Source organism: Phyllobates terribilis, unplaced genomic scaffold (assembly GCF_046119375.1).
Source record: "Phyllobates terribilis strain yellow unplaced genomic scaffold, ASM4611937v1 Scaffold_7__3_contigs__length_470593459, whole genome shotgun sequence".
NCBI lineage: Eukaryota > Metazoa > Chordata > Amphibia > Anura > Dendrobatidae > Phyllobates > Phyllobates terribilis.
In genome coordinates, this window is record NW_027362767.1 from 318,641,217 (window position 1) to 318,666,818 (window position 25,602).

General features: G+C 42.6%; 1 protein-coding gene across 1 annotated transcript in view; it reads right to left on the reverse strand.

The window, feature by feature from the left end:
• The window catches only part of GUCY2F (guanylate cyclase 2F, retinal), a 164,304-nt gene that overhangs the window by 104,760 nt on the left and 33,942 nt on the right, over positions 1 to 25,602 (reverse strand). Inside the window, exons 4-8 of the mRNA XM_073637901.1 lie at positions 10,483 to 10,567; positions 10,083 to 10,179; positions 5,055 to 5,192; positions 786 to 866; positions 522 to 698 (exon numbers count right to left, since the gene is read on the reverse strand). Of these exons, the coding sequence (XP_073494002.1) occupies positions 522 to 698; positions 786 to 866; positions 5,055 to 5,192; positions 10,083 to 10,179; positions 10,483 to 10,567 (578 nt within the window). The remainder of the gene's footprint in view (positions 1 to 521; positions 699 to 785; positions 867 to 5,054; positions 5,193 to 10,082; positions 10,180 to 10,482; positions 10,568 to 25,602) is intronic.

The window sequence follows — 25,602 nt, forward strand, 5'->3', positions numbered from 1 at the left end:
AGTGATAATTAAGTGGCTCGGTTAGCAAAAAATTTAACTTTTGGGTCCATGGCCAGGAAACTCCCCACAGCTCAGTCCCATTGAGAACCTGTTTTCAATCCTCAAAAAGCGGGTAGACAAACAAATCAGCAATTTTTACAAACTCTAAGCATTAATTGAGCAAGAATGGTTTGCTGTTAGTCAGGATTTGGCCCAGAAACTGACCTCCACCATGTCAGGGTGAATTGCAGAAGTCTTGGAAAATAAGGATCAACACTGTAAACATTGAGTCTTTGCAAAAACTTTTTTCTAAAAAAAAAAAAGTTAAAACAGTTATAAAATACTAAGAATTGTACTTCATTAACCATTCAAACATCGGCCTAAAAGATCTAAAAGCTTAGCAAACTCAGTGCACTTGTAAATGGTACACTTGTGTAGGGAATAACAGAAAAGGTGGTAACATGCTATTTAGTATTACAAAAAAACTAAAGTCATGAATTTGTTATCACTTTTGAACCAATGTATCATGGTGCTTTGCTCACCTTGATCAGATCTAGTAGAAGAGAGGATTTAAACATCCAGTCCAGTTTAACATCCTCATTTCGGAGGAGATCCTGTAAGCTGCCCCTGGAACAAAACTCTGTGACAATAGCAAAAACCCCACAGTCATGGAAGAAACCTAGAAACGGGTTGACATTTTCATGACGCATATCCTTCATCTGTCCATAAGGATAAACCAAATAGTACAATAAGCATGCAATATTCTAACAGGCACAGAAAAGCGCAGCTTCAAAGATTCATCATACCATTTCAAAAACATCACTGGTTCCAGGCTTAATGTCTCCAAAATCTCCAGAAGGGAATTTTTTCATCCATACCCAATCACCCTTAGAAGATATAAAAACAAATCTGTTGATATGCTACATAGCATTTACTTTAGGAATTGTCATTTCGAACAATATATTGAATTTCAGAATTTTTGAGGAAGAAAATAATATATCCAAAATTATTTTAAGTAATTTGTTTCTGCATGAAATCACCTTTCTCACATGTACAAGTCTTGTATTGTGAACACACGTAGGCTATGTTCTGCATAGGCTTTACAGAGTGCAATGTGTTCACTGTCTTCACTGAATGTAGATTTTCCAAATTTTATCCATGAATTGACAATGAAAGATCAATCCAAGAGGAGAAAGACGCATAAGACATTTTACAAAGGTTCTTATTTTCACAAATACTACTGATTTATGAAATAAGAATTATTTTTTAACCATCAAGATAAAGACTTGCTTGTTTCTGAGAGACAGTTCTGAAGGATATGGACGTTCAGAAGGATATGGCTCTTCCTATTTTTAGTAACTTAAAAGGACAATTCGTGTAAAACTATTTTTCTGGAACTATAAACTAGAAAGGAAGAAAAACAAAGCATCAGGCTGCATACAGAGGGCCACATTAATCTATTGAGAAAAGAGCTATGTATGCTTGCGTGTGCATTAGGAATAAAGATATTATATTGCACTATGTGTGAGCTTCTTCTTTTATATTCCCAAAGCTGCAAATACAATTTTTTTTTCACTTGGAACTGGGACACAGACGAGATTGTACTGGAACTTCTATTTTTGGAAAACCTTTTACCCCTTTGCTAATAAAGAGACGGTGAGTGACCAAGTATGATGCTCTGTGGATGTTGCATCTGCTTGTAAAGTAACAGAAGTATTTACTGTGCTCAAAACTGTTAGGCTTATGTGCAGACAAAGTCTTTTTTTAGTTCAAAAATGGCAAGTTATTCAATCAGAAACCACGTTAGGAAATGCTCCTTTTTATGGTGGGGGGAGGGGAGTTTGGAGTAGTTTGTCCTTTATCTGATGTGGTTATGAAGAGTTGTTGAAGCATTTTGGAAGAGTTTTTTTCTGAAGCATTATTCTGCAGCATTTTAATATGACAATGCAAAGTTTGAAGTAGATTCAATCAGGATACAATCGAATGAAGTGACATGAACTTTATTTTTTTTCCACCAGGCATTTTTCAAATCCTGAAGTTGAAAAATAAAGCTCAAAAACCTCTAGATATGAACAGCAAAGAGCATTAACAATGAAATCAATAGCTAAAGTCTTTTAAGCGTTTTTTTTAGGCAATAGTTGCAACATTTTTGTAGAGCATCTATTCTCAAAAACTCCTAAAAATATCTCTGCAAATAACTTTAATGTATGATATGTGCATAGTGTTTGTGTGATGTACAGTACAGACCAAAAGTTTGGACACACCTTCTCATTTAAAGATTTTTCTGTATTTTCATGACTATGAAAATTGTACATTCACACTGAAGGCATCAAAACTATGAATTAACACATGTGGAATTATATACTTAACAAAAAAGTGTGAAACAACTGAAAATATGTCTTATATTCTAGGTTCTTCAAAGTAGCCACCTTTTGCTTTGATCACTGCTTTGCACACTCTTGGCATTCTCTTGATGAGCTTCAAGAGGTAGTCACCGGAAATGGTTTTCACTTCACAGGTGTGCCCTGTCAGGTTTAATAAGTGGGATTTCTTGCCTTATAAATGGGGTTGGGACCATCAGTTGTGTTGTGCAGAAGTCAGGTGGATACACAGCTGATAGTCCTACTGAATAGACTGTTAGAATTTGTATTATGGCAAGAAAAAAGCAGCTAAGTAAAGAAAAACAAGTGGCCATCATTACTTTAAGAAATGAAGGTCAGTCAGTGCGAAAAGTTGGGAAAACTTTGAAAGTGTCCCCAAATGCAGTTGCAAAAACCATCAAGCGCTACAAAGAAATTGGCTCACATGAGGACCGCCCCAGGAAAGGAAGACCAAGTCACCTCTGCTTCTGAGGATAAGTTTATCCGAGTCACCAGCCTCAGAAATCGCAGGTTAACAGCAGCTCAGGTTAGAGACCAGGTCAATGCCACACAGAGTTCTAGCAGCAGACACATCTCTTCAACAACTGTTAAGAGGAGACTTTGTGCAGCAGGCCTTCATGGTAAAATAGCTGCTAGGAAACCACTGCTAAGGACAGGCAACAAGCGGAAGAGACTTGTTTGGGCTAAAGAACACAAGGAATGGACATTAGACCAGTGGAAATCTGCGCTTTGGTCTGATGAGTCCAAATTTGAGATCTTTGGTTCCAACCACCGTGTCTTAGTGCGACGCAGAAAAGGTGAACGGATGGACTCTACATGCCTGGTTCCCACCGTGAAGCATGGAGGAGGAGGTGTGATGGTGTGGGGGTGCTTTGCCGGTGACAATGTTTGTGATTTATTCAAAATTGAAGGCATACTGAACCAGCATGGCTACCACAGCATCTTGCAGCGGCATGCTATTCCATCCAGTTTTCGTTTAGTTGGACCATCATTTATTTTTCAACAGGACAATGACCCCAAACACACCTCCAGGCTGTGTAAGGGCTATTTGACCAAGAAGGAGAGTGATGGGGTGCTACGCCAGATGACCTGGCCCCCACAGTCACCACACCTGAACCCAATTGACATGGTGTGGGGTGAGCAGGACCGCAGAGCGAAAGCAAAAGGGAGAACAAGTGCTAAGCATCTCTGGGAACTCCTTCAAGATTGTTGGAAGACCATTTCCGGCGACTACCTCTTGAAGCTCATCAAGAGAATGCCAAGAGTGTGCAAAGCAGTCATCAAAGCAAAAGGTGGCCGCTTTGAAGAACCTAGAATATAAGACATATTTTCAGTTCTTTCACACTTTTTTGTTAAGTATATAATTCCACATGTGTTAATTCATAGGTTTAATGCCTTCAGTGTAAATGTACAATTTTCATAGTCATGAAAATACAGAAAAATCTTTAAATGAGAAGGTGTGTCCAAACTTTTGGTCTGTACTGTATATGCTTCGATTGTGTGATGTGTGTGCTGTGCTTGTGTGATGTGTGTGCTGTGCTTGTGTGATGTATGCATAGCGCTTGTATGACGTTTTCTGATGCATCTATTGTGATATTCTTATTTGTGTACAATATATATTAATTGCATAACGTGATTCTTAAGGTTGCGGGAGTTCATACACAATTCTTCCATAGGGGCCCACTGTTTTCAGTGTCCACCCCTGACCAGTCACTCTATGGGTAATTTGTATATTCAGAATCCTTAATGTTCATAATCATCTTCTGTTATATGCTACAGCTTATACACATTCAAAATCCACAGTACAAGACTTCCATGTGGGCTGTCATGTGGATGGTTTCTATCTTGTGCTGTGTCGGAACAGTGAAATAAGTGTAAAATGTTATTTATTAAAAATGATTTGGTTTTAGTAAATCAATATGAATTGTATTGTAGGATTTATACTGAGGGAAAATACATGATATTGGGCTGGGGCTACATGGTGACGTCGGCTATGACACAAGTCATGTAACTGCTGTCTCAATGCACCATAATTAAAAAATGTAGTCATGAAGAAAAAAAACTCATTTGGATTTCTTGCAGCCTGCACTCACATTTTAGAGCATTGTAGCAGCAGCATTTTGTGATCTTTGGATGTATAAAGTGTGTCACGGCTACTGTCGTCTTGTAGTCCCAGTTTAAGTTTTATTGGCTTGCAGTCACGTAAAAAAAACACCATGGTTTTTGTGGTATTTTTTCATGAAGTTTTGGCTTTGCCAAAAATGCTGCAACCAGCTTTTTCTTTAAATGGGTTTTCAAAGTTTTAATATTTTTTAATGCAGAGCAAAAATAACAAACCCAGCCCTGCTCCAGCTCCGACTCTACAATATTGCCCCAGTTCTTGTTGATAGGCTGCAGCGGTGACAGCACGATGACCTATCACTGTGCTCAGCGGTCTCGTACTGTCTATCTCATTATGACTGCTGATCCCATGGACGTCAGTACTGTAACCTCTCAACAAAGACCAGGAGCAGTGGAGAGGAAGCGCTGGACTTGGGGAGGGGAAGTGTTTGATATATCCTACATCTGTTATTTTACCTTGCAATGCACACTGCTATTTTTTCTTGCTATATTGTACGCGGGCTGTTAGGATTTTTGTGCTAGATCAGCTTTTTAGTGCCAGTCCAGCCCTGGTTATTAGGAAATGTAATGTACCTCATAAACCGCAACATTGGAATTTTCATAGGTAGCTGGAGTGAGACTTTTAGCAGACCTCATTGGTGACTTCATACTTCTGATATCTGATATAACATGTCCACTGTCACTGGTGCGACTTCCATCATTGCTCATTCTCTAAAAAAAAAAAAAAGTATATTACTCATATTACCATTAAATGACACTAAAACAATACAAATAATATAAACATTCAGGATCTGATTCATCATTCTCGGTTTTAAGTCACTTTTCTTTTTTTTGGGGTAATTATTGACTTTTTTTTACACCAAACTATTCAAAATGTTGCACACGTTTCATGAATTTGATGCAAAGTCAAAATTGGTCTTTATTATTGTATCTGACCTTTTTTAGCACAAAAATTTGCACTTTTCTCAAACTGGCACTTCAATTGTGCCAAAATAACTAGCATATATAAAATCACTGTATGGTGAAACTAGAGTACATTTACACCAATTTTTGGAAATTTTTGAAGGGTTGCAATTGATGAACCAGCCACAAATATCTGGAAATCCATAACTCCACCCACAATGGCAAACATAAGAAAAAAACAGGTGAACATATAGAAAATAGACTTTAAAAAAGGTGCAAATTAAAAGAAAAATTAGGCGCAAATGAAAAACAGGCAAAAAAACACCAGAAAGTAGACAAAAAAAGGCACAAACGTAATAAGAAATCAGTACCTCAATTTTAGAAAAAAATATATCTAAAAGTTTAGACTGTACAATGTATAACAAACTAACAAAACCAGTGGAAAAATTAATATGGAAGAACGATAGCTTTAAAACCTTGCAAAAACTGTTAAATATGATTATAAAACGACACTGGATAACTAAACAGGTCTCTTTTTGTGTTTTATATCTATATATATAATTGTCTTATCCCGTCTGTCTGTCTGTCTGTCCAGGAAAACCCGCATCGCTCATTGGCCAATCAGTGACGCGGGATTTCCGAAAAAAGATGGCAGCCGTTAGCGGCTCATCTGCCGGACGGAGGTCAGCGGCGATGCAGCCGGGAGATGAGCGGCGCTAGCAGCAAAACTACCCCGACCGGCGGCGCCGATGACCTCCATGTGGCTAACGTCGGGAGATCAGCGGCTAGGACCGCTGATCTCCCGACGGCAGATGTGAACGGAGGACCGGGGAGCGGCGCCGCCGGTCGGGATGCTTCTGCTGCGAGCAGCCGCTCATTTCCCAGCTGCTCGCAGCGGAAGTACCCGCACAGGCAGCGCCGCTCCCCGGTCCTCGCTAATACGACGCTGATTGGTCGCAGCCGCCGGACGCAACCATGGGCGGCAAATTTAAACGCTGCTCTGCTGATTGGTCGCGGCCGCCAGCCACGACCAATCAGCGAGATTGGCGCCAAATTTAAACAATGCTCTGCTGATTGGTCGCAGCCGCCGGCCGACCGCGACCAATCAGCGATATTGGCGCCAAATTTAAACAACGCTCTGCTGATTGGTCGCGACCGCCGGCTGCGACCAATCAGCGATGTTGGCGCCAAATTTAAACAACGCTCTGCTGATTGGTAGCGGCCGCCGGCCGACCGCGACCAATCAGCGAGATTGGCGCCAAATTTAAACACCGCTCTGCTGATTGGTCAAGGCCGCCAGCAGCGACCAATCAGCGAGATTGCCGCCAAATTTAAAGAACGCTCTGCTGATTGGTCGCGGCCGCCTGCCACAACCAATCAGCGAGATTGGCGCCAAGTTTAAACACCGCTCTGCTGATTGGTCGCGGCCGCCGGCCGACCGCGACCAATCAGCGAGATTGTCGCCAAATTTAAACACCACTCTGCTGATTGGTCGTGGCCGCCGGCCGCGACCAATCAGCGATTTTGGCGCTAAATTTAAACATCACTCTGCTGATTGGTCGCGGTCGCCGGCCGCAACCAATCAGCATTATGGGCGCCAAATTTAAACACCGCTTTGCTGATTGGTCGCGGTTGCCGGCCGCGACCAATCAGCATTATTGGCGCCAAATTTAAACACCACTTTGATGATTGGTCGCGGTCACCGGCCGCGACCAATCAGCATTATTGGTGCCAAATTTAAACAACGCTCTGCTGTTTGGTCGCGGCCGCCGGCCGACCGCGACCAATCAGCGATTTTGGCGCAAAATTTAAACACCGCTCTGCTGATTGGTCGCGGCCGCCAGCCGCAACCAATCAGCGAGATTGGCGCCAAATTTAAACAACGCTCAGCTGATTGGTCGCGGTCGCCGGCCGCAACCAATCAGCATTATGGGCGCCAAATTTAAACACCGCTTTGCTGATTGGTCGCGGTCGCCAGCCGCGATCAATCAGCATTATTGGCGCCAAATTTAAACACCGCTTTGCTGATTGGTCGCGGTCGCCGGCCGACCGCGACCAATCAGCGAGATTGGCGCCAAATTTAAACACCGCTCTGCTGATTGGTCGTGGCCGCCGGCCGCGACCAATCAGAGATTTTGGCGCAAAATTTAAACAAGGCTCTGCTGATTGGTCGCGGTCGCCGGCCGCGACCAATCAGCGATATTGGTGCCAAATTTAAACACACCTCTGCTGATTGGTCGCGGTTGCCGGCCGCGACCAATCAGCGATATTGGCGCCAAATTTAAACACCCCTCTGCTGATTGGTCGCGATCGCCGGCCGCGACCAATCTGCATTATTGGCACCAAATTTAAACACCGCTCTGCTGATTGGTCGCGACCGCCGGCCACAACCAATCAGCGACATTGGCGCCAAATTTAAACCCCGCTCTGCTGATTGGTCGCGACCGCCGGCCGCGAACAATCAGCGATATTGACGCCAAATTTAAACACCATTTTGCTGAGTGGTCACGGTTGCGACTAATCAGTGATTTTATCGCCAAATTTAAACAAGCTCTCCGGTCCTCACTAACACAGTTCGCTGATTGGTGCGGCCGCCACCCGCGACCAATCACCGATATTGCCGCCAAATTTAAACACAGTTTTGCTCTTTGGTCGCGGTTGCCGGCCACGACCAATCAGCGATTTTGGCGCCAAATTTAAACAACGTTCTGCTGATTGCGCCAGTTGGCCGCATACATATTCTAGAATACCCGATGCGTTAGAATCGGGCCACCATCTAGTATATATATGTTTGTGTGATCCTGTTTGTCTATCTAACTGGGATAGCCACATTTTCGATTTTATAATAAAGGTTAATTTTTATCCCACTCTTTCGCTATAGCTTATCTTAAAAACTGTTAAAGACAGAAAAAAGAGCATTTTTTGATTTGTGAAAAATTCATGAACCTTGTGAGCCATTTTGAGAAATTTGGCGCAAAAAAAACATCAGCGAAAATAACAAGTCAAAAAAGAAAAGGGACCTAAATAAGAAAAATACAAATGAGGAATCCTTTGTGTCATATGTAGATGATTATACAAACTGAAGCTGATATGAATCTGATCACATGCCAAGGCCCAAATGCAGTCCTGGAAAACTCTTCTTATAACATGTGCCATGATTGGGTATTTTGGAATCAGTATCGTTGACATGACTGAACTGTAGCAAACATTTTAATATGGTGTGTTATACTTTTTATTCAAAGGGATCTAAATTTGTACCAATTAGAAGCAGATATTGATATTTTTTTTCTAATAATTTTTTATTTTCTTATTGTAGATTTTCCATTATTTTATGTACCAGGTAATAATTGTAATGGAGCACTGTCAGTGGAAGGCTGTCAGCTTTTAATAGGGCTTCCAAAGACAGGATTTGTGCAAGCCACTCCATCTAGCAGATACCAGGGGAACCTTGGCCTTTACCCTTTAATCCCTTATACAGAAATCTGGACATACGCTGACTCCCCTGGTTACATCCACGGTGTGGCTGCTGGCCGGTGGAGCAGACTGGCAGATAATATTCAGAATACTGGGTTAGAACCATAAGGTCAAGGTCAGGAACAAAATTGAGGCGTGGTCAGATAGTCAAAACACAAGCCGAGGTCAAAGACGAGAATAAATAGGTTGAGTCTGAGCAGAGAAGCAGGAGTGAACCAGAGTAAGTATGACCAATAACTGGCAGCCAGAGACTGACTGCTAGGGATTTCAATAGGGAGGAACAGTGACCATTGCTCACAGGAAACAGCTAATTACACTGACAATCAGTCCTCTGCTACAAAACACAGATGAACTGAAGGAAGGACAACAAGTCCCAGCTATTTGGAAGTTAAACTGAAACATGTTACCATTGCGCAGTGGCATTCACAGATATAGTGCAGTGCCACCTGGTGGCAAAGGCAGAGGTAGTAGAAGCGTGTTTAGGCATTTAGACGGATGTTACAATAATGTAGTACATTCTCCTTTATCAAAGGATTGTCTATAGTCTATATCACAGTAAGCTATACTGTTACTATGTTGCTTATCTTGATAGATATAATTTACTAAGATTGGCGTCTTATGTGCTAGACTTAAATAAAACAGATTTATTAGGATGCCTGTCAATGCGCCAGAAAATCATGTGCTATATACTCTAATTCCTGGCATGAATGCTAATAAATGTATCAAGCACTAAAATTTTCTACTTTTGTGCACCAGGAATAATAAATTCCTTCACCCCAAACTCCTTCTCAACCTCTCTCCCCTCTGTGTTTTTTAACTGGAGGTAAATCATTCAGCATACGATAAAATATTTTTCATAGCCTTTTCTAGTCTGAAATGACTGGATAACCACATCAAATAATTTTGATAAGGGCTCATTTAGATGTCCGTATAAATCGTTCCGACCTCGAACCGCAATGCACAGACTGGCCGCGAGTCTCCTAACCGAAGAATGACAGCTTCATGTATTTCTATGAGGCTGTCACACTCGGATCGGCAGAGACGCAGCTAGTCTGTACATTGCGGTTCGAGATCGGACCGATTTGCACGGACGTCTGCACGAGCCCTAACTCTGCTGGGAGTCATTATAGATAAATCATTTCTGATTGGTGGAAAAAATAAACTATATTACATTTCTTCATTAATTGTGAATATTTGCGTACGCTGATATTATATTTTACATACCTTAATGCTGATTTGTGGATTAATAAAAGTGACATCATCCAGCGTCAAAAGAATTTTGTTTGGTCCTCTAACCAATTTAATTTTATTAATTCGACGCCTAAAAAATAAATACATGAAGGTATCTGAATTACAATATAGGCAGGAGTAGGATAATGAAAATAATCTAAAATCACAATTTCTCACATTCACATTATTTATTAGCACAATTTAATAATATTGAAAATGTGTTGCTTTTTTTAATACGTTTTTTTCCACATACCAATGTTCAATACAGCAATTTCCATACATAACATTACTTATTCATATCATTTGTTCTATCTGTCTATTTATAATTCAGAAAAGATTATAATATGATATGCAACAAAAATTGTTTCATATCAGAAAACCTCTGATAAAATACCTTATTACATAAGCGAGTCCATTGATGGAGATGATAGCAACAATTATGCAAAGAAACACCATTAACGCGAAGGCAGGATCGATACCTGAGAAAAAAATGAAAGTTTAAAATATCAATAAATTATATTGAAATATTCAGAACAGTATCCCAAAAGTCTACTGGAGAGAATGCCAAGTGGATATAAAGCTGTCATCAGAATAAAAGGGGGGAAGTTTGAGAAATTTAAGGCTTAACAACATATTTAGATTTGAGAGTCCTCAGTGGTTGATACCTTTTAATGGCTAACTGAAAAGATGGTATCAGGTTGCAAGCTTTCAAGACTACTCAGGCCTCTTCATCAGGCTAATATAACACAAAATCTGAAGAGTCACATATTTATACACAATATGGCACAGAAATAATGCACTAGATGGGGCAGGTGATGAAAAGCAGAGCTATTACTATGGGAGAGATAAACATTTCTGGTTGTAAATATTTTAGCAGTTCATAGATAAGGAGTGTGAAAGTTTTATTGTTTGGTGCAGTGTTGTGATGACCCCACAATTCTGATGAGCACATTCCTTAGTTGATGTAGAATGACATAAATCCATGCGAAACATTCATTCCTGCTCTGAAGGTGTCAAAGGTCACCATTAGTTTATATTCCGAGATTCTTCTTTCTCTCTGAGATTTGAAGTTACCTTTTAATACCAGTAATTTCATGTCTTTGATGCTGTGATCAGGGGAAAAAAATGCTTGGCTACAGGTAGATCTATTTTTTCTTCTTTTATTGTGTGGCAATGATGATTCATCCTTGTCCTAAGTTTTTGCCCCGTCTCCCCTACATACAGACACCCAGCTGGACATTTGGTGCATATAATTAAGTACACTACATTAGATGTGATGCAGCTGAAAGTACCTTGGATCTTGTAATCCTGATGTGAATTGGGAATCTTTATCTTGTTTGTGGTCATTATAAACGGACAAGTTTAACATTTTTTCTGGTTGCAAGGAAAGGTACCTGTAGCTGGAGGAGATGACAGGGAGCTTCTGACAATGATGCTTCTTAGATTTGGGGGCTGCCTGAAACACAGAAGTGAGAGCTCTGGAAATATTGATTGCAATCTGGCATCTTTTTGTAGTAAAGGTTTTAGTTTCCATCCAGCTCTCCTTAGCGCCTCCAGATTTGGATTGTAGGTGACTACTAGAGGCACCCGGTTGCTTCCTTGATATTCTGGTGGCTCTTGTAATTTGGTTCTCAATTGTTCTTGGATGGTAGCCCTGATTCATAAAGGTCTTTCTGAGGCCATCAAGGTGTTTGTCTCTATCTATAGGGTTGGAACACATCCGATTGTATCTGATGGCTTGGCTCTAGACAATAGAGTTTTTTATGTGTTTCGGATGTAAACTGTCCCATTTAAGGTATGTTGGACGGTTGATTGGCTTCTGGTACAAGGATGTCTCTATTTCATTGTTATGTACCTTGATGATGGTGTCCAAAAAGCTAATTTCAGTACAGGAGTAGTTGAGTGTTAGGTTGATGGTGGGATGAAATCGATTAAAGTGTTCATGGAACGTCTTCAGCTGTTGCTCAGACTCTGTCCAGATGGCCAGAGGCCTGATGGGATATGACGACAAAAAGTCACTTTCAAGCTTGGCTGTGGAGCCATCTTACTTCCCATTGCTGTAGCAGTCTCCTGTAGATATACGTTGTTATCAAATTCAAAGTAATTGTGGGTGAGGATGAATTTTGTAAGTTTCACCACGGAATCAGCATCAATTCCTGTATTTTCCATGAAGATTTTGCAGGCATTTAATCCATCCTGGTGTGGGATATTAGAGTACAACGATTCCATATCCATGGTGGCCAGGATGGTTCCTTCTGGTAGAGGACCTATTGCTGCTAGTTTATTCAGTAGATCCGTCGTGTCCTGAATGTAGCTGGGTGTATTCTTTACCAGGGGTTTAAGAACACCCTCTACGTATCCAGAAACTTGCTCAGTAAGGGTGCCCACACATGAAATAATTGGTCTTCCTGGATTACCAGATTTGTAGATTTTGGGAAGCATATGCAGGGTGGGCCATTTATATGGATACACCTAAATTAAATGGGAATGGTGGGTGATATCAACTTCCTGTTTGTGGCACATTAGTATATGGGAGGGGTAAAACTTTTCCAGATGGGTGGTGACCACGGCGGCCATTTTGAAGTCGGACATTTTGGATCCAACTTTATTTTTTTTGAATGGGAAGAGGTTCATGTGACACATCAAACTTATTGAGAATATCATAAGAAAAACAATGGTGTGCTTGGTTTTAATGTAACTTTATTCTTTCATTATTTTTTTTACAAGTTTATGGCCACTTATAAAATGTTTTCAAAGTGTTGCCCATTGTGTTTGATTGTCAATGCAACCCTCTTCTCCCACTCTTGACACAGCAACACCGCAGAAGAAATTCTAGCACAGGCTTCTAGTATTCGTTGTTTCAGATGCTGCACATCTCGTATCTTCACAGCATAGACAATTGCCTTCTGATGACCCCAAAGATAAAAGTCTAAGGGGGTCAGATCGGGAGACCTTGGTGGCCATTCAACTGGCCCATGACGACCAATCCACTTTCCAGGAAACTATTCATGTAGGAATGCTCGGACCTGACACCCATAATGTGGTGGTGCACCATCTTGTTGGAAAAACTCAGGGAACGTGCCATCTTCAGTGCATAAAGAGGGCAACACATCATCATGTAGCAATTTCAGATATCCAGTGGCATTGAGGTTTCCATTGATGAAGAATTGCCCCACTATCTTTGTACCCCATATACCACACCATACCATCAAGATACGAGATGTGCAGCATCTGAAACAACGGATACTGGAAGACTGTGCTAGCATTTCTTCTGCGGTGTTGCTATCAGTGTGTCAAGAGTGGGAGAAGAGGGTTGCATTGACAATCCAACACAATGGGCAGCACTTTGAACACATTTTATAAGTGGTCATAAACTTGTAAAAAACTCATGAAAGAATATAGTTATGTTAAAACCAAGCACACCATTGTTTTTCTTATGAAATTCTCAATAAGTTTGATGTGTCACATGACCCTCTTCCCATTGAAAAAAATAAAGTTGGATCCAAAATGGCCGACTTTAAAATGGCCGCCATGTTCACCACCCATCTGGAAAAGTTTTCACCCTCCCATATACTAATGTGCTACAAACAGGAAGTTGATATCACCAACCATTCCCATTTAATTTAGGTGTATCCATATAAATGGCCCACCCTGTAGAATGTCCCTATTCTTGGATTCTCTGGTATCAGGTCATTGGCTCTTATGGATTCATCAGGCAGACAAGATACCAACTTGTTTAGTTCCTTGTAATAGTCCTGTGTAGGGTCAGACTCCAGTTTTTTGTAGTAGCGTGTGTCCATCAGTTGTCTGTTTGCTTCCTTCATGTAGTCTGACATGTTCATCGTGATTATTACTCCACCCCTGTCAGCAGGTTTAATGATGATTTCTATGTTGGTTTTCAAAGATCGTATGGCCTTTCTCTCCTCGGCACTGATGTTGGATGCTTGTCTCCTGTTTGTGTCTAGGATGGTGGATTTCATCAAATGTCTGAAGGAGTCTATATGTGTATCCAAATGAGGGTTGGAGAAGGTGGAGGAGTCCAATCTGACCTCTTATTGGTTGTCAAGATCCCTTTTCCTTCAGATCGGGTCAGTTCTGAATATTTTGTAGCACTGAAGTATTCCCTCAGGCGCAGTCTCCTGAAATAATTTTCCATATCACTGCAGAGTTCAGTTTTATCCAATGCCTTAGCAGGACAAAATGAGAGTCCTCTAGAAAGCACGGTCAGCTGCTCTTTGTTGGGTGTATAATCTGAGAGATTGATGACACAGTTAGATGCTTCTGTGTCTGGAATGGAGTGTTTGTCTAAGTTGTCAGGTTTTGGCTTTGTTTTGTATGTGTTTGTTTAGCGTCCTGAATTTAGGTGCAATCTGTGCAGCTTCTTTCCCTTGTTATGAATCAGAAGAGTCCGTAGTTTGTTGTATTATTGCTGTAATTTTTGCTCTGTGTTTTCTGTAAGTGTTTTCCTCCGAGTTTCTAATTGCCCTTGGACGTTACTCTTGATGCTGTAGAAGACATGCAAAAGGTGGTTCCTTAGTCTCTCAGAAGTCCTGTGACAAAGGTTTTGTGCATAATGAGTATTGTAGGTATGAAGAACTGGGTTTGTAATCTAGAGTCCTTTAGGAATTAGATTCTCCTTTTTGCATTTAGATAAGAAAAAAATGTCGCTGTCCAATTGTGCACGTTTCTTCAGAAGTGGCTTTAGTTCCATCAAGATGCGGTATATTCTGGTATCCTCCATTTTGATACAGGGAAAAAAAATATATATATATTTTTGTACCGTGTTAGCCAGTAGATAGAAAAATATTTAGATTTGAGAGTCCTCAGTGGTTGATACCTTTTAATGGCTAACTGAAAAGATGGTAACAGGTTGCAAGCTTTCAAGACTTCTCAGGCCTCATCATCAGGCTTAACAACACATATTCTGGTCTGTTTCACACGTTTCTTTACTTGTTTCCTTATGTGTTCCTTTGTAGTTTTGCTACCTTCAGTCTGAATCTACAATGTACACATGCCAATAAGAACAAGGAAAACCATTGCATGAACAGGTGTCCAAACTTTTGACCAGTACTGGAAATGTACATGTAGCGCCCCGAGGGTTCAGCCGCTACAGGGGTATTGCACCTCAACCAGAGGTGTGATATTCCACTCCCGGGTAAGGATGGTGTGTGGACCAGGGCTCGGTAGGCTGCATGCATCACACACATCCCATTTCCGGGGGACAGCTCAACGGTGCTCCCATTAGACTGTAATGCAGACACGACAGAATCTGTACCTGGCTGGAGTGGCGAGGGGGGAGGAAAACCCAGTGATGTAGGAGCAGGAGGGGACGGTCTCTGGGCATAGGCAGGAGCCCATAGGTTGCAAGTCACCTGGGCTCATACACTAGAGGGAGGTATATAAGGTGGGCACCATCTTAGAAGTTCAGACAGACAGAGAGTGGAGTGAGAGAAGGAGTTCAGCCAGGAGGGCTGGCAGAGAGCTGTGGCTCAGTCTGGGCCCAGCTCCACGAGGCAGGCCTAGAGTGAAGGCCAGAGCCAGAAGAAAGGAACAGAAACAGAAAGGAACAGAACACCCAGAGAGGCCCAGAGACACGAGGGCAGAAGGAACCCCAAAGGCCCAGGAGATTGCAGGTGACGGGTTGGCAGAACAGGGTACCAGATCCCAAGTTGGTGGAGGCGACTAATCCTTAGCCAAGGACCGGCAGTCGTGATCACATCTTGGTGCGACCCCTCACTACACCTACTAGAAAGGAACACCACATAGGGTCAGGGAAGTGGACATCCAGCCTCCCAAGAGAAGACCCGAGGCAGCTGGACAAAAGTAGTGTCACTGGTGGGGCACGGCCAGAGAAAGGAATAGAAGGGAGTCCTGTGCCACACTCGGAATTACCTGGGGGTTGACTGAGCCCCCTGCCTCGTGGACGCAGCACGGCTTGGGCAGTCACTGCCGGCGGAATGACTAAGAATATAAAGAACTGTGAGTAAAGAATTTGAACTGCAACCCCACGTCTCTGTGCTTCATCGCCGCGCCAGCACTACTAGTGCTGGGACGCCCGTGCACCACCACTCCCATCATCCACATTCCCTGCCCTGAGGCCATACTCTTCCCGTGGGGAGTTATACCATCTTTAGCTGCACACACCACACCGGCCTCAGCGGACTTCCTTGCAGCAGCGGTACACCCTGACCGCAATCCACGGGTGGCGTAGTCGGACATTAAACCACAAAAACCCTATAAAGACTGCCATTTGGTTTGACCACCCTGAGCCACAGGACCGGGTCGCCGCCACGGTGACTACAACCCCCAGCATCCCACAAAAGGGCCCGGTTCCGGGTTCCCCACGTGGCCCTGGGGGCGAGTCATACACTGTTCAAAAAAATAAAGGGAACACTCAAATAACACATCCTAGATCTGAATGAATGAAATATTCTTATTGAATACATTGTTCTGTACAAAGTTGAATGTGCTGACAACAAAATCACACAAAAATCATCAATGGAAATCAAATTTATTAACCAATGGAGGCCTGGATTTGGAGTCATACCCAAAATTAAAGTGGAAAAACACACTACAGGCTGATCCAACTTTGATGTAATGTCCTTAAAACAAGTCAAAATGAAGCTCGGTATTGTGTGTGACCTCCACGTGCCTGTATGACCTCCCTACAATGCCTGGGCATGCTCCTTATGAGGTTGCGGATGGTCCCCTGTGGGATCTCCTCCCAGACCTGGACTAAAGCATCCGCCAACTCCTGGACAGCCTGTGGTGCAACGTGATGTTGGTGGATGGAGCGAGACATGATGTTGTCACACATGTGCTCAATCGGATTCAGGTCAGGGGAACGGACGGGCCAGTCCATAGCTTCAATGCCTTCATCTTGCAAGAACTGCTGACACACTCCAGCCACATGAGGTCTGCCATTGTCCTGCATTAGAAGGAACCCGGGGCCAACCGCACCAGCATATGGTCTCACAAGAGGTCTGAGGATCTCGTCTCGGTACCTAATGACAGTCAGGCTACCTCTGGCGAGCACATGGAGGGCTGTGTGGCCCTCCAAAGAAATGCCACCCCACACCATTACTGACCCACTGCCAAACAGGTCATGCTGAAAGATGTTGCAGGCAGCAGATCGCTCTCCACGGCGTCTCCAGACTCTGTCACGTCTGTCACATGTGCTCAGTGTGAACCTGCTTTCATCTGTGAAGAGCACAGGGCGCCAGTGGCGACTTTGCCAATCCTGGTGTTCTGTGGCAAATACCAAGCGTCCTGCATGGTGTTGTGCTGTGAGCACAACCCCCATCTGTGGACATCAGGCCCTCATACCACCCTCATGGAGTCGGTTTCTAACCGTTTGCGCAGACACATGCACACTTGTGGCCTGCTGGAGGTCATTTTGCAGGGCTCTGGCAGTGCTTCTCCTGTTCCTCCTTGCACAAAGGCGGAGGTAGCGGTCCTGCTGCTGGGTTGTTGCCCTACTACAGCCCCCTGCATGTCTCATGGTGTACTGGCCTGTCTCCTGGTGGTGCCTCCAGCCTCTGGACACTATGCTGACAGACACAGCAAACCTTCTTGCCACAGCTCGCATTGATGTGCCATCCTGGATGAGCTGCACTACCTGAGCAACTTCTGTGGGTTGTAGAGTCCGTCTCATGCTACCACGAGTGTGAAAGCACAACCAATATTCAAAAGTGACCAAAACATCAGCCAGAAAGCATTGGTACTGAGATGTGGTCTGTGGTCCCCACCTGCAGAACCATTCCTTTATTGAGAGTGTCTTGATAATTGCCAATAATTTCCATCTATTGTCTATTTCATTTGCACAACAGCATGTGAAATTGATTGTCAATCAGTGTTGCTTCCTAAGTGGACAGTTTGATTTCACAGAAGTTTGATTTACTTAGAGTTATATTCTGTTGTTTAAGTGTTCCCTTTATTTTTTTGAGCAGTGTATACAGAACACTAGTAACTCTCCTGGTTTTTCTTCTAAGCTGTGCAGCTTCTAAACTCAACTGCTTGGACCAGATCGCAGTTCAATGGTTGTGTCATGTAACAGGACACCCCAGTATGACCTATTAAACAAGGAAAAAAGAGGCATAGTATGTACAGTTAGGTCCATATATATTTGGGCAGAGACAACATTTTTCTAATTTTGGTTCTAGACATTACCACAATGAATTTTAAACAAAACAATTCAGATGCAGTTGAAGTTCAGACTTTCAGCTTTCATTTGAGGGTATCCACATTAAAATTGGATGAAGGGTTTATGAGTTTCAGCTCCTTAACATGTGCCACCCTGTTTTTAAAGGGACCAAAAGTAATTGGACAATTGACTCCAAGGCTATTTCATGGACAGGTGTGGCCAATCCCTTCATTATGTCATTCTCAATTAAGCAGATAAAAGGCCTGGAGTTGATTTGAGGTGTGGGGCTTGCATTTGAAAGGTTTTGCTGTGAAGTAAACATGCGGTCAAAGGAGCTCTCCATGCAGGTGAAACAAGCCATCCTTAAGCTGCAAAAACAGAAAAAAACCATCCAAGAAATTGCTACAATATTAGGAGTGGCAAAGTCTACAATTTGGTACATCCTGTGAAAGAAAGAAAGCACTGGTGAACTCATCAATGCAAAAAGACCTGGGTGCCCACGGAAGACAACAGTGGTGGATGATCGCAGAATAATCTCCATGGTGAAGAGAAACCCCTTCACAGCAGCCAACCAAGTGAACAACACTCTCCAGGAGGTAGGCGTATCAATTTCCAAATCTACCATAAAGAGAAGACAGCATGAAAGTAAATACAGAGGGTTCACTGCATGGTGCAAGCCACTCATAAGCATCAAGAATAAAAAGGCTAGACTGGACTTTGCTAAAAAAGAATCTAAAAAAGCCAGCACGGTTCTGGAAGAACATTCTTTGGACAGATGAAACCAAGATCAACCTCTACGAGAATGATGGAAAGAGAAAAGTATGGCGAAGGCGTGGTACAGCTCATGATCCAAAGCATACCACATCATCTGTAAAACACGGCGGAGGCAGTGTGATGGCTTGGACATGCATGGCTGCCAGTGGCACTGGGTCACTAGTGTTTATTGATGATGTGACACAGGACAGAAGCAGCCGAATGAATTCTGATGTATTCAGAGACATACTGTGTGCTCAGATCCAGCCAAATGCAGCCAAACTGATTGGTCATCGTTTCATACTACAGATAAATAATGACCCAAAACATAAAGCCAAAGCAACCCAGGATTTTATTAAGGCAAAGAAGTGGAATATTCTTGAATGGTCAAGTCAGTCAACTGATCTCAATCCAATTGAGCATGCATTTCACTTGTTAAAGACTAAACTGCACACAGAAAGGCCCACAAACAAACAGCAACTGAAAACCACCGCAGTGAAGGCCTGGCAGAGCATCAAAAAGGAGGAAACCCAGCGTCTGGTGATGTCCATGAGTTCAAGACTTCAGGCAGTCATTGCCAACAAAGGGTTTTCAACCAAGTACTAGAAATGAACATTTTATTGACAATTATTTAATCTGTCCAATTACTTTTGGTCCCTTTAAAAACAGGGTGGCACATGTTAAGGAGCTGAAACTCATAAACCCTTCATTCAATTTTAATGTGGATACCCTCAAATGAAAGCTGAAAGTCTGAACTTCAACTGCATCTGAATTGTTTTGTTTAAAATTCATTGTGGTAACGTCTAGAACCAACATTAGAAAAATGTTGTCTCTGTCCAAATATATATGGACCTAACTGTATTTAGGAATTACGTGTAATTTACAGTAATTTTTTATTTTCTCAAGCGTTAGCGAAATCCAGGAGAGCAGGTGTGGGAGAGTGTAGCAGGGACATTTGTGCTCCATTTCAGTCCCAGTCTGGCTCTTCTTGATACATTCATTTGACACAGTATATCAGGCATCTAATACGCTTTATACAATGTGATACATTCCTCAGTTGATATGCAGTTATATTACACACCAAAAAGAAGATTGACAGGAAAATGACTGAGCATTACATGAGAACCTCATCCAGTTACAGGCACACAATGCTCCTTAGTAAGTATTCAATCAATCCACTTCTTCGGAAATCAGTTCAATGATAGCATGCGTCAGCCTGATCCATCACTCTCGTATTCTCCAATGATTGCACGATTCAGGTGAGAATAGGATAATACAAGAAAATCATAGGCTCTAGGAAATATTAACTGCATGATACCCAGATGTAAAGTCTCCAGAGATTAGCAGAAGTAATTCATTTCTAATATTAGGCAAGTTAGAATATTAGTATAATAAGTATTTTAATACTGAAAATTCATCTACAGCAATTAGATACTACTGAATCTTAAAAAAAATAATAAAGTAAACGCATTTGTATACCACTGCTTTATGTGTTCATGCCATATGCTAGGTAGTATGTAAAAAATGCATCACCACTAGGATGAGCGGATTCGTGGAAGTTCGGGTTCCGATACCCGACTGAAACTTTATTCCAAAGTTCAGTTCAGGTACAGAACTGTACCCGAACTTGAACCAGAACCCGAACCCCTTTGAAAATAATGGGGACCTGAACTTTGGGTATGGGTACGAAAAAATATCTCTCTGCAACGGACTTCCCCCGGAACTCCGAACATTGCAACGAACTTCCAGGGAAAGTCCGTGTTCGCCGTTTAGCACCGGACATTTAACTGTCTGGTATGAATTCCGAACTTTTAAGATCGAGTTCACTCATCTTTAATTGCCACCAAATTAAAGGGGTTGTACTCTTTCAGAAAACTTTCTTTCATTAGACTGCAGTAGCTATACAAAAACAGAGTATTACTTACCATCCTTGGGTCCAGCACCGACTCTCCACTGCTGCCTGACCTCTGATGTTTGTCTGCAGCTCTCAGAACACAGCCACTGAGCTCACTGATTGGCTGCAGCGCTGTCAAAGTGACTTCAGTGCTGCAGACAAAGAACAGAGACTAGGATATAAAGGAGAGCGGGAGCTGGACCCCAGGAGGGGAAGCAATACTCGGTTTGTTTGTTTTTATAGCTATCGCAGAATAAGGAAGAAAGTTTCCTGAAAGGGGACAATCTCTTTACTGGATTCTAGTTATAATAGCAGCACAACTGTTCAAATGGTAACAACAAAATATTAACTCCTAGGGCAAGTAACTCAATCTAAGCATCATCAGTTTAATCCTGAAAGGACCTTAATGACCAGACATTTTTTTCCATTTTTGCCACTCCACTTTTCAGCAAACATAACTTTTATATTTTTTCATTTATGTGGATGAATAGAGCCTTGATTTATGCAGGAAGAATTGTATTATTTTAGGTCACTGGCTTGCTGTACATATAAATTACTATGTAATTTAAATAATATTTGTTTTTGCTGCAGATATCGAAATAAGCAATTTCTGGTATTACTTCTTGCTTTTTTTTACTGATCCCATTATAAACCAAAAAAATAACCCATTGAATTATTCTGGTCATGTGGATATCTAATTTGTTGTTGTTTTTAGGATTAATATGCTGAATATATATACCGTAAATAGATATATATACTGTAGTTCTATATATAGATATATGTACAGATGTGTGTGTGCATATATACTCTACTACTGCTCTACTATATAAAAATATAATGTAATATATACTAATCACAAAAACAGCTACAAATTAGGTATCTGCATGCATATATACTGTATACACATACACAATGCATACGTAAGAGTGCTATTGAAAATAGAAGTGAAAATACTGTCATTTATTTTTATCAATTGACAAAATAGGAAGTGAAAGAACAAAGCAGAAATCTAAATCAAATCAATATTTGGTGAGACCGCCCTTTGCCTTCAAAACAGCACCAGTTCTTCTAGATTCACTTGCACGCAGGTTTTGAAAGAACTCGGCAGGGAGGTTGTTCCAAACATCTTGAAAAACTAACCACAGATCTGCCGATGTCACTTGTGTAAATCCTTCTGTTTCTTTACGTAATCTCACTCAGACTGGATGACGTTGAGATCAGTGGTTAGTACCGCAGCTTTGAAGCTCTGGGGTCTTGGGATCAAATTCCACCAAGGACAACATCTGTAAGGAGTTTGTATGTTCTCCCCGTGTTTGCGTGGGTTTCCTCCGGGTTCTCCGGTTTCCTCCCACACTCCAAAGACATAATGATAGGGAATGTAGATTGTGAGCCCCAATGTGGACAGTGCCCATAATGTCTGTAAATTGCCTGAATTGTAAATCTCTGCAGAATATGTTGGCGCTATATAAATAAAAAAAATATTATTATTATTAGATCAGGGTTCTGTGGTGGCCATATCATCACTTTCAGGACTCATTGTTCTTTTCTAGATAGTTCATAATGAGATTGGCTGTATGTTTGGGGTTGTTGTCCTGCTGCAGAATAAATTTGGAGCCAGTCAGATGCCTCCCTGATGGTATTTTCATGATGGATAAGTATCTGCCTGTATTGTTCAGCATTTAGAGCACCATTAATCCTGACCATGTCCCCAACTCCATTTGCTGAAATGCAGCCCTAAACTTGCATGGGCCCTCCACCATGCTTCACTGCTGTCTGCAGACCCTCATTGTACCAATCTTTGTATTTTTATCAACAATTCTGTTGTTACAGCCAAATATTTCACATATTTATCATCACACAGTCATCAGTCCAGATCACTAGCTGCCATTTTTCTACACCCATGTTCCTATGTTTTTGTGCATAGTTGAATCACTTGGCCTTGTTTCCAGGTTGAAGGTATGTTTTTTGGCTGCGATTCTTCCATAAAGATCACTTTTGGCCAGATGTCTCCAAACAGTAGATGAGTGTAGCTGGGTCCCACTGGTTACTGTAAGTCATGCGCTGATGGTACTGTTGTATCTCTTCTAATTCTTCTGAGGGAGGTAAGCATGATGAGTCTTTCAACTGCTGCTCTAACTTTCCTTGTGGGACCACTGCATCTACAGTCTTCAACATTGCCCATTTCTTAGTGTCCTCAATGTTGAGAAATATGGGCAGATACTTTTCCACCATGCAATACCATCAGGGATGTAAATTACACAATTAGTCTGAGGGACATTATGTTTTTTACTTTATTGTGCATTTTTCCACTATAACTGGGACATTCTTAGGATTACCAGTTATAGAGGAAAACAGCCAATTGTAGTGACAGATCTGATCTGGGCCTGCTGGGCAGACACCCTCCAATTATATGGTGGTGCCGAACATAGCACTCATTCCAAGCTTAGCTAGATCCGCAGCTAAGAAAACTGTGATTCTATCGCAACTGCTGCACCCAGTAAGCTAAGTGACACATAGCTGGAATCAGGGCCTCTGTCTCCACATCATGCTGCTATCAGATTACATATCAAAACCCTGCAGACAGATTCTCTTTCATTTTTATATGCCAAGTACCACCAAGTGCATAAAAATGTAACCAAGCACAGGTTGAATTGTGCCTCCATATCAGCAGCTACTATAGGAGAGCGAGCTACCTTTCCTCTAAAACAGAGCCAATCTTATCCATGTCTGAAACCACAACAATCTTTATGAAAAATGTTGAAAATCATAGCATTAGGGCAGATTCTTAAAGAATTAGAGTCATGAGAAAAACAAAGTACACCCTCTTTGTATTCTATGGTTTTATGCATTAGGACATAATTAAAAAAAACATCAGGTCCATAGAAGGTCTTAAAATTAAGTAAATTCAACCTCAGACAAACAGAAGACAAATTATTCTGTGACATTTTTCAGCTAATAAAAACTAAGACAAATACAGAAACATTGTGTGAATGTACACATTTATTGTTTCCCTAGGAATTAAGAATTTGAGTACTGCTAATCAAATGCATTTAACCCTCCGTCACATACAATAGGCCTGACAGCAGGGCCGGCGTCAGCACCCGGCGCACCCGGGCAAATGCCGGGGCCCTGAGCAGGCAGAGGGGCCCACTGGCGGTCGCGCACCCCGCTGGGCTATGGGCGGAGGAGAGCGGTGTCAGCACCCGCCCTTCTCCGCCGCTTGCTCAGGGCCCCGGCAGCTGGATACTTACCTCTCCCCGTGCCTTCGCAGATCCGCTGTCTTCCTGCTCTGCGCTCCCTGTGACGTCTCAGGTCAGAGGGCGCGGTGACGTCTTTACACCGCGCCCTCCCCTGAGCCGTCACAGGGAGCGCTGAGCGGGAAGACGCCGACAACGCTGGAGTTCGGACCCGAGCAGCGGGCAGCGGGCAGCAGGTGAGGAGAAGGGAGGTGAGTATTTGATTTTTTTTTTTTTAATGTATGGAGGCATGGGGCAGTATAAAGAAAAGGGGGGGGGTGGCATCCTCCATGGAGCATTATAAAGAGAGGGGGGGGGCATCCTGCATGAGGCATTATAAAGAGGGTGGGTGACATCCTGCATGGGGCATTATAAAGAGGGGGGGGGACAGCCTGTATGGGGCATTATAAGGTGGGGAACAGCCTGCATAGTGCATTATAAGGGGGGGGGCAGCCTGTATGGGGCATTATGTGGGGGGTAACAGCCTGCATGGAGCATTATAAGGGGGGGACAGCCTGTATGGGGCATTATGTGGGGGGTAACAGCCTGCATGCAGCATTATATGGGGGCCAGTATCCTGTATGGAGCGTTAAAAGGGGACCGGTATCCTGTATGGAGCGTTATAAGGGGACCGGTATCCTGTATGGAGCGTTATATGGGGGCCAGTATCCTGTATGGAGTTTTATAAGGGGACCAGAATCCTGTATGGAGCGTTATATGGGGACCGGTATCCTGTATGGAGCGTTATATGGGGGCCAGTATCCTGTATGGAGCTTTATAAGGGGACCAGTATCCTGTATGGAGCGTTATATGGGGGCCAGTATTCTGTACGGAGCCTTATATGGGGGCCAGTATTCCGTATGGAGCCTTATATGGGGGCCAGTATTCCGTATGGAGCCTTATATGGGGGCCAGTATTCCGCATGGAGCCTTATATGGGGGGCCAGTATTCTGCATGGAGCCTTATATGGGGGCCAGTATTCCGCATGGAGCCTTATATGGGGGCCAGTATTCCGCATGGAGCCTTATATGGGGGTCAGTATTCCGCATGGAGCCTTATATGGGGGCCAGTATTCCGTATGGGGCCTTATATGGGGGCCAGTATTCCTTATGGGGCCTTATATGGGGGCCAGTATTCCGTATGGGGCCTTATATGGGGGCCAGTATTCCGTATGGGGCCTTATATGGGGGCCAGTATTCCGTATGTGGCCTTATATGGGGGCCAGTATTCTGTATGGAGCGTTATATGGGGGACAGTATTCTGTGTGGAGCGATTCACCGGTTTCTGAGCTATTGTGGAATTTACAATAGATATCACTCATGTAATGTAAGAAGTGAAATCTTTGCATTGTACTATATATATATATATATTTCTCCGCCGTATCTCTGCATCATGAATCATGGTATGTGTTAAAGGGGCCCACTGAGACTCTTTCGCCCGGGGCCCAGAAAAACCTGGAGCCGGCCCTGCCTGACAGGCACATCTCTT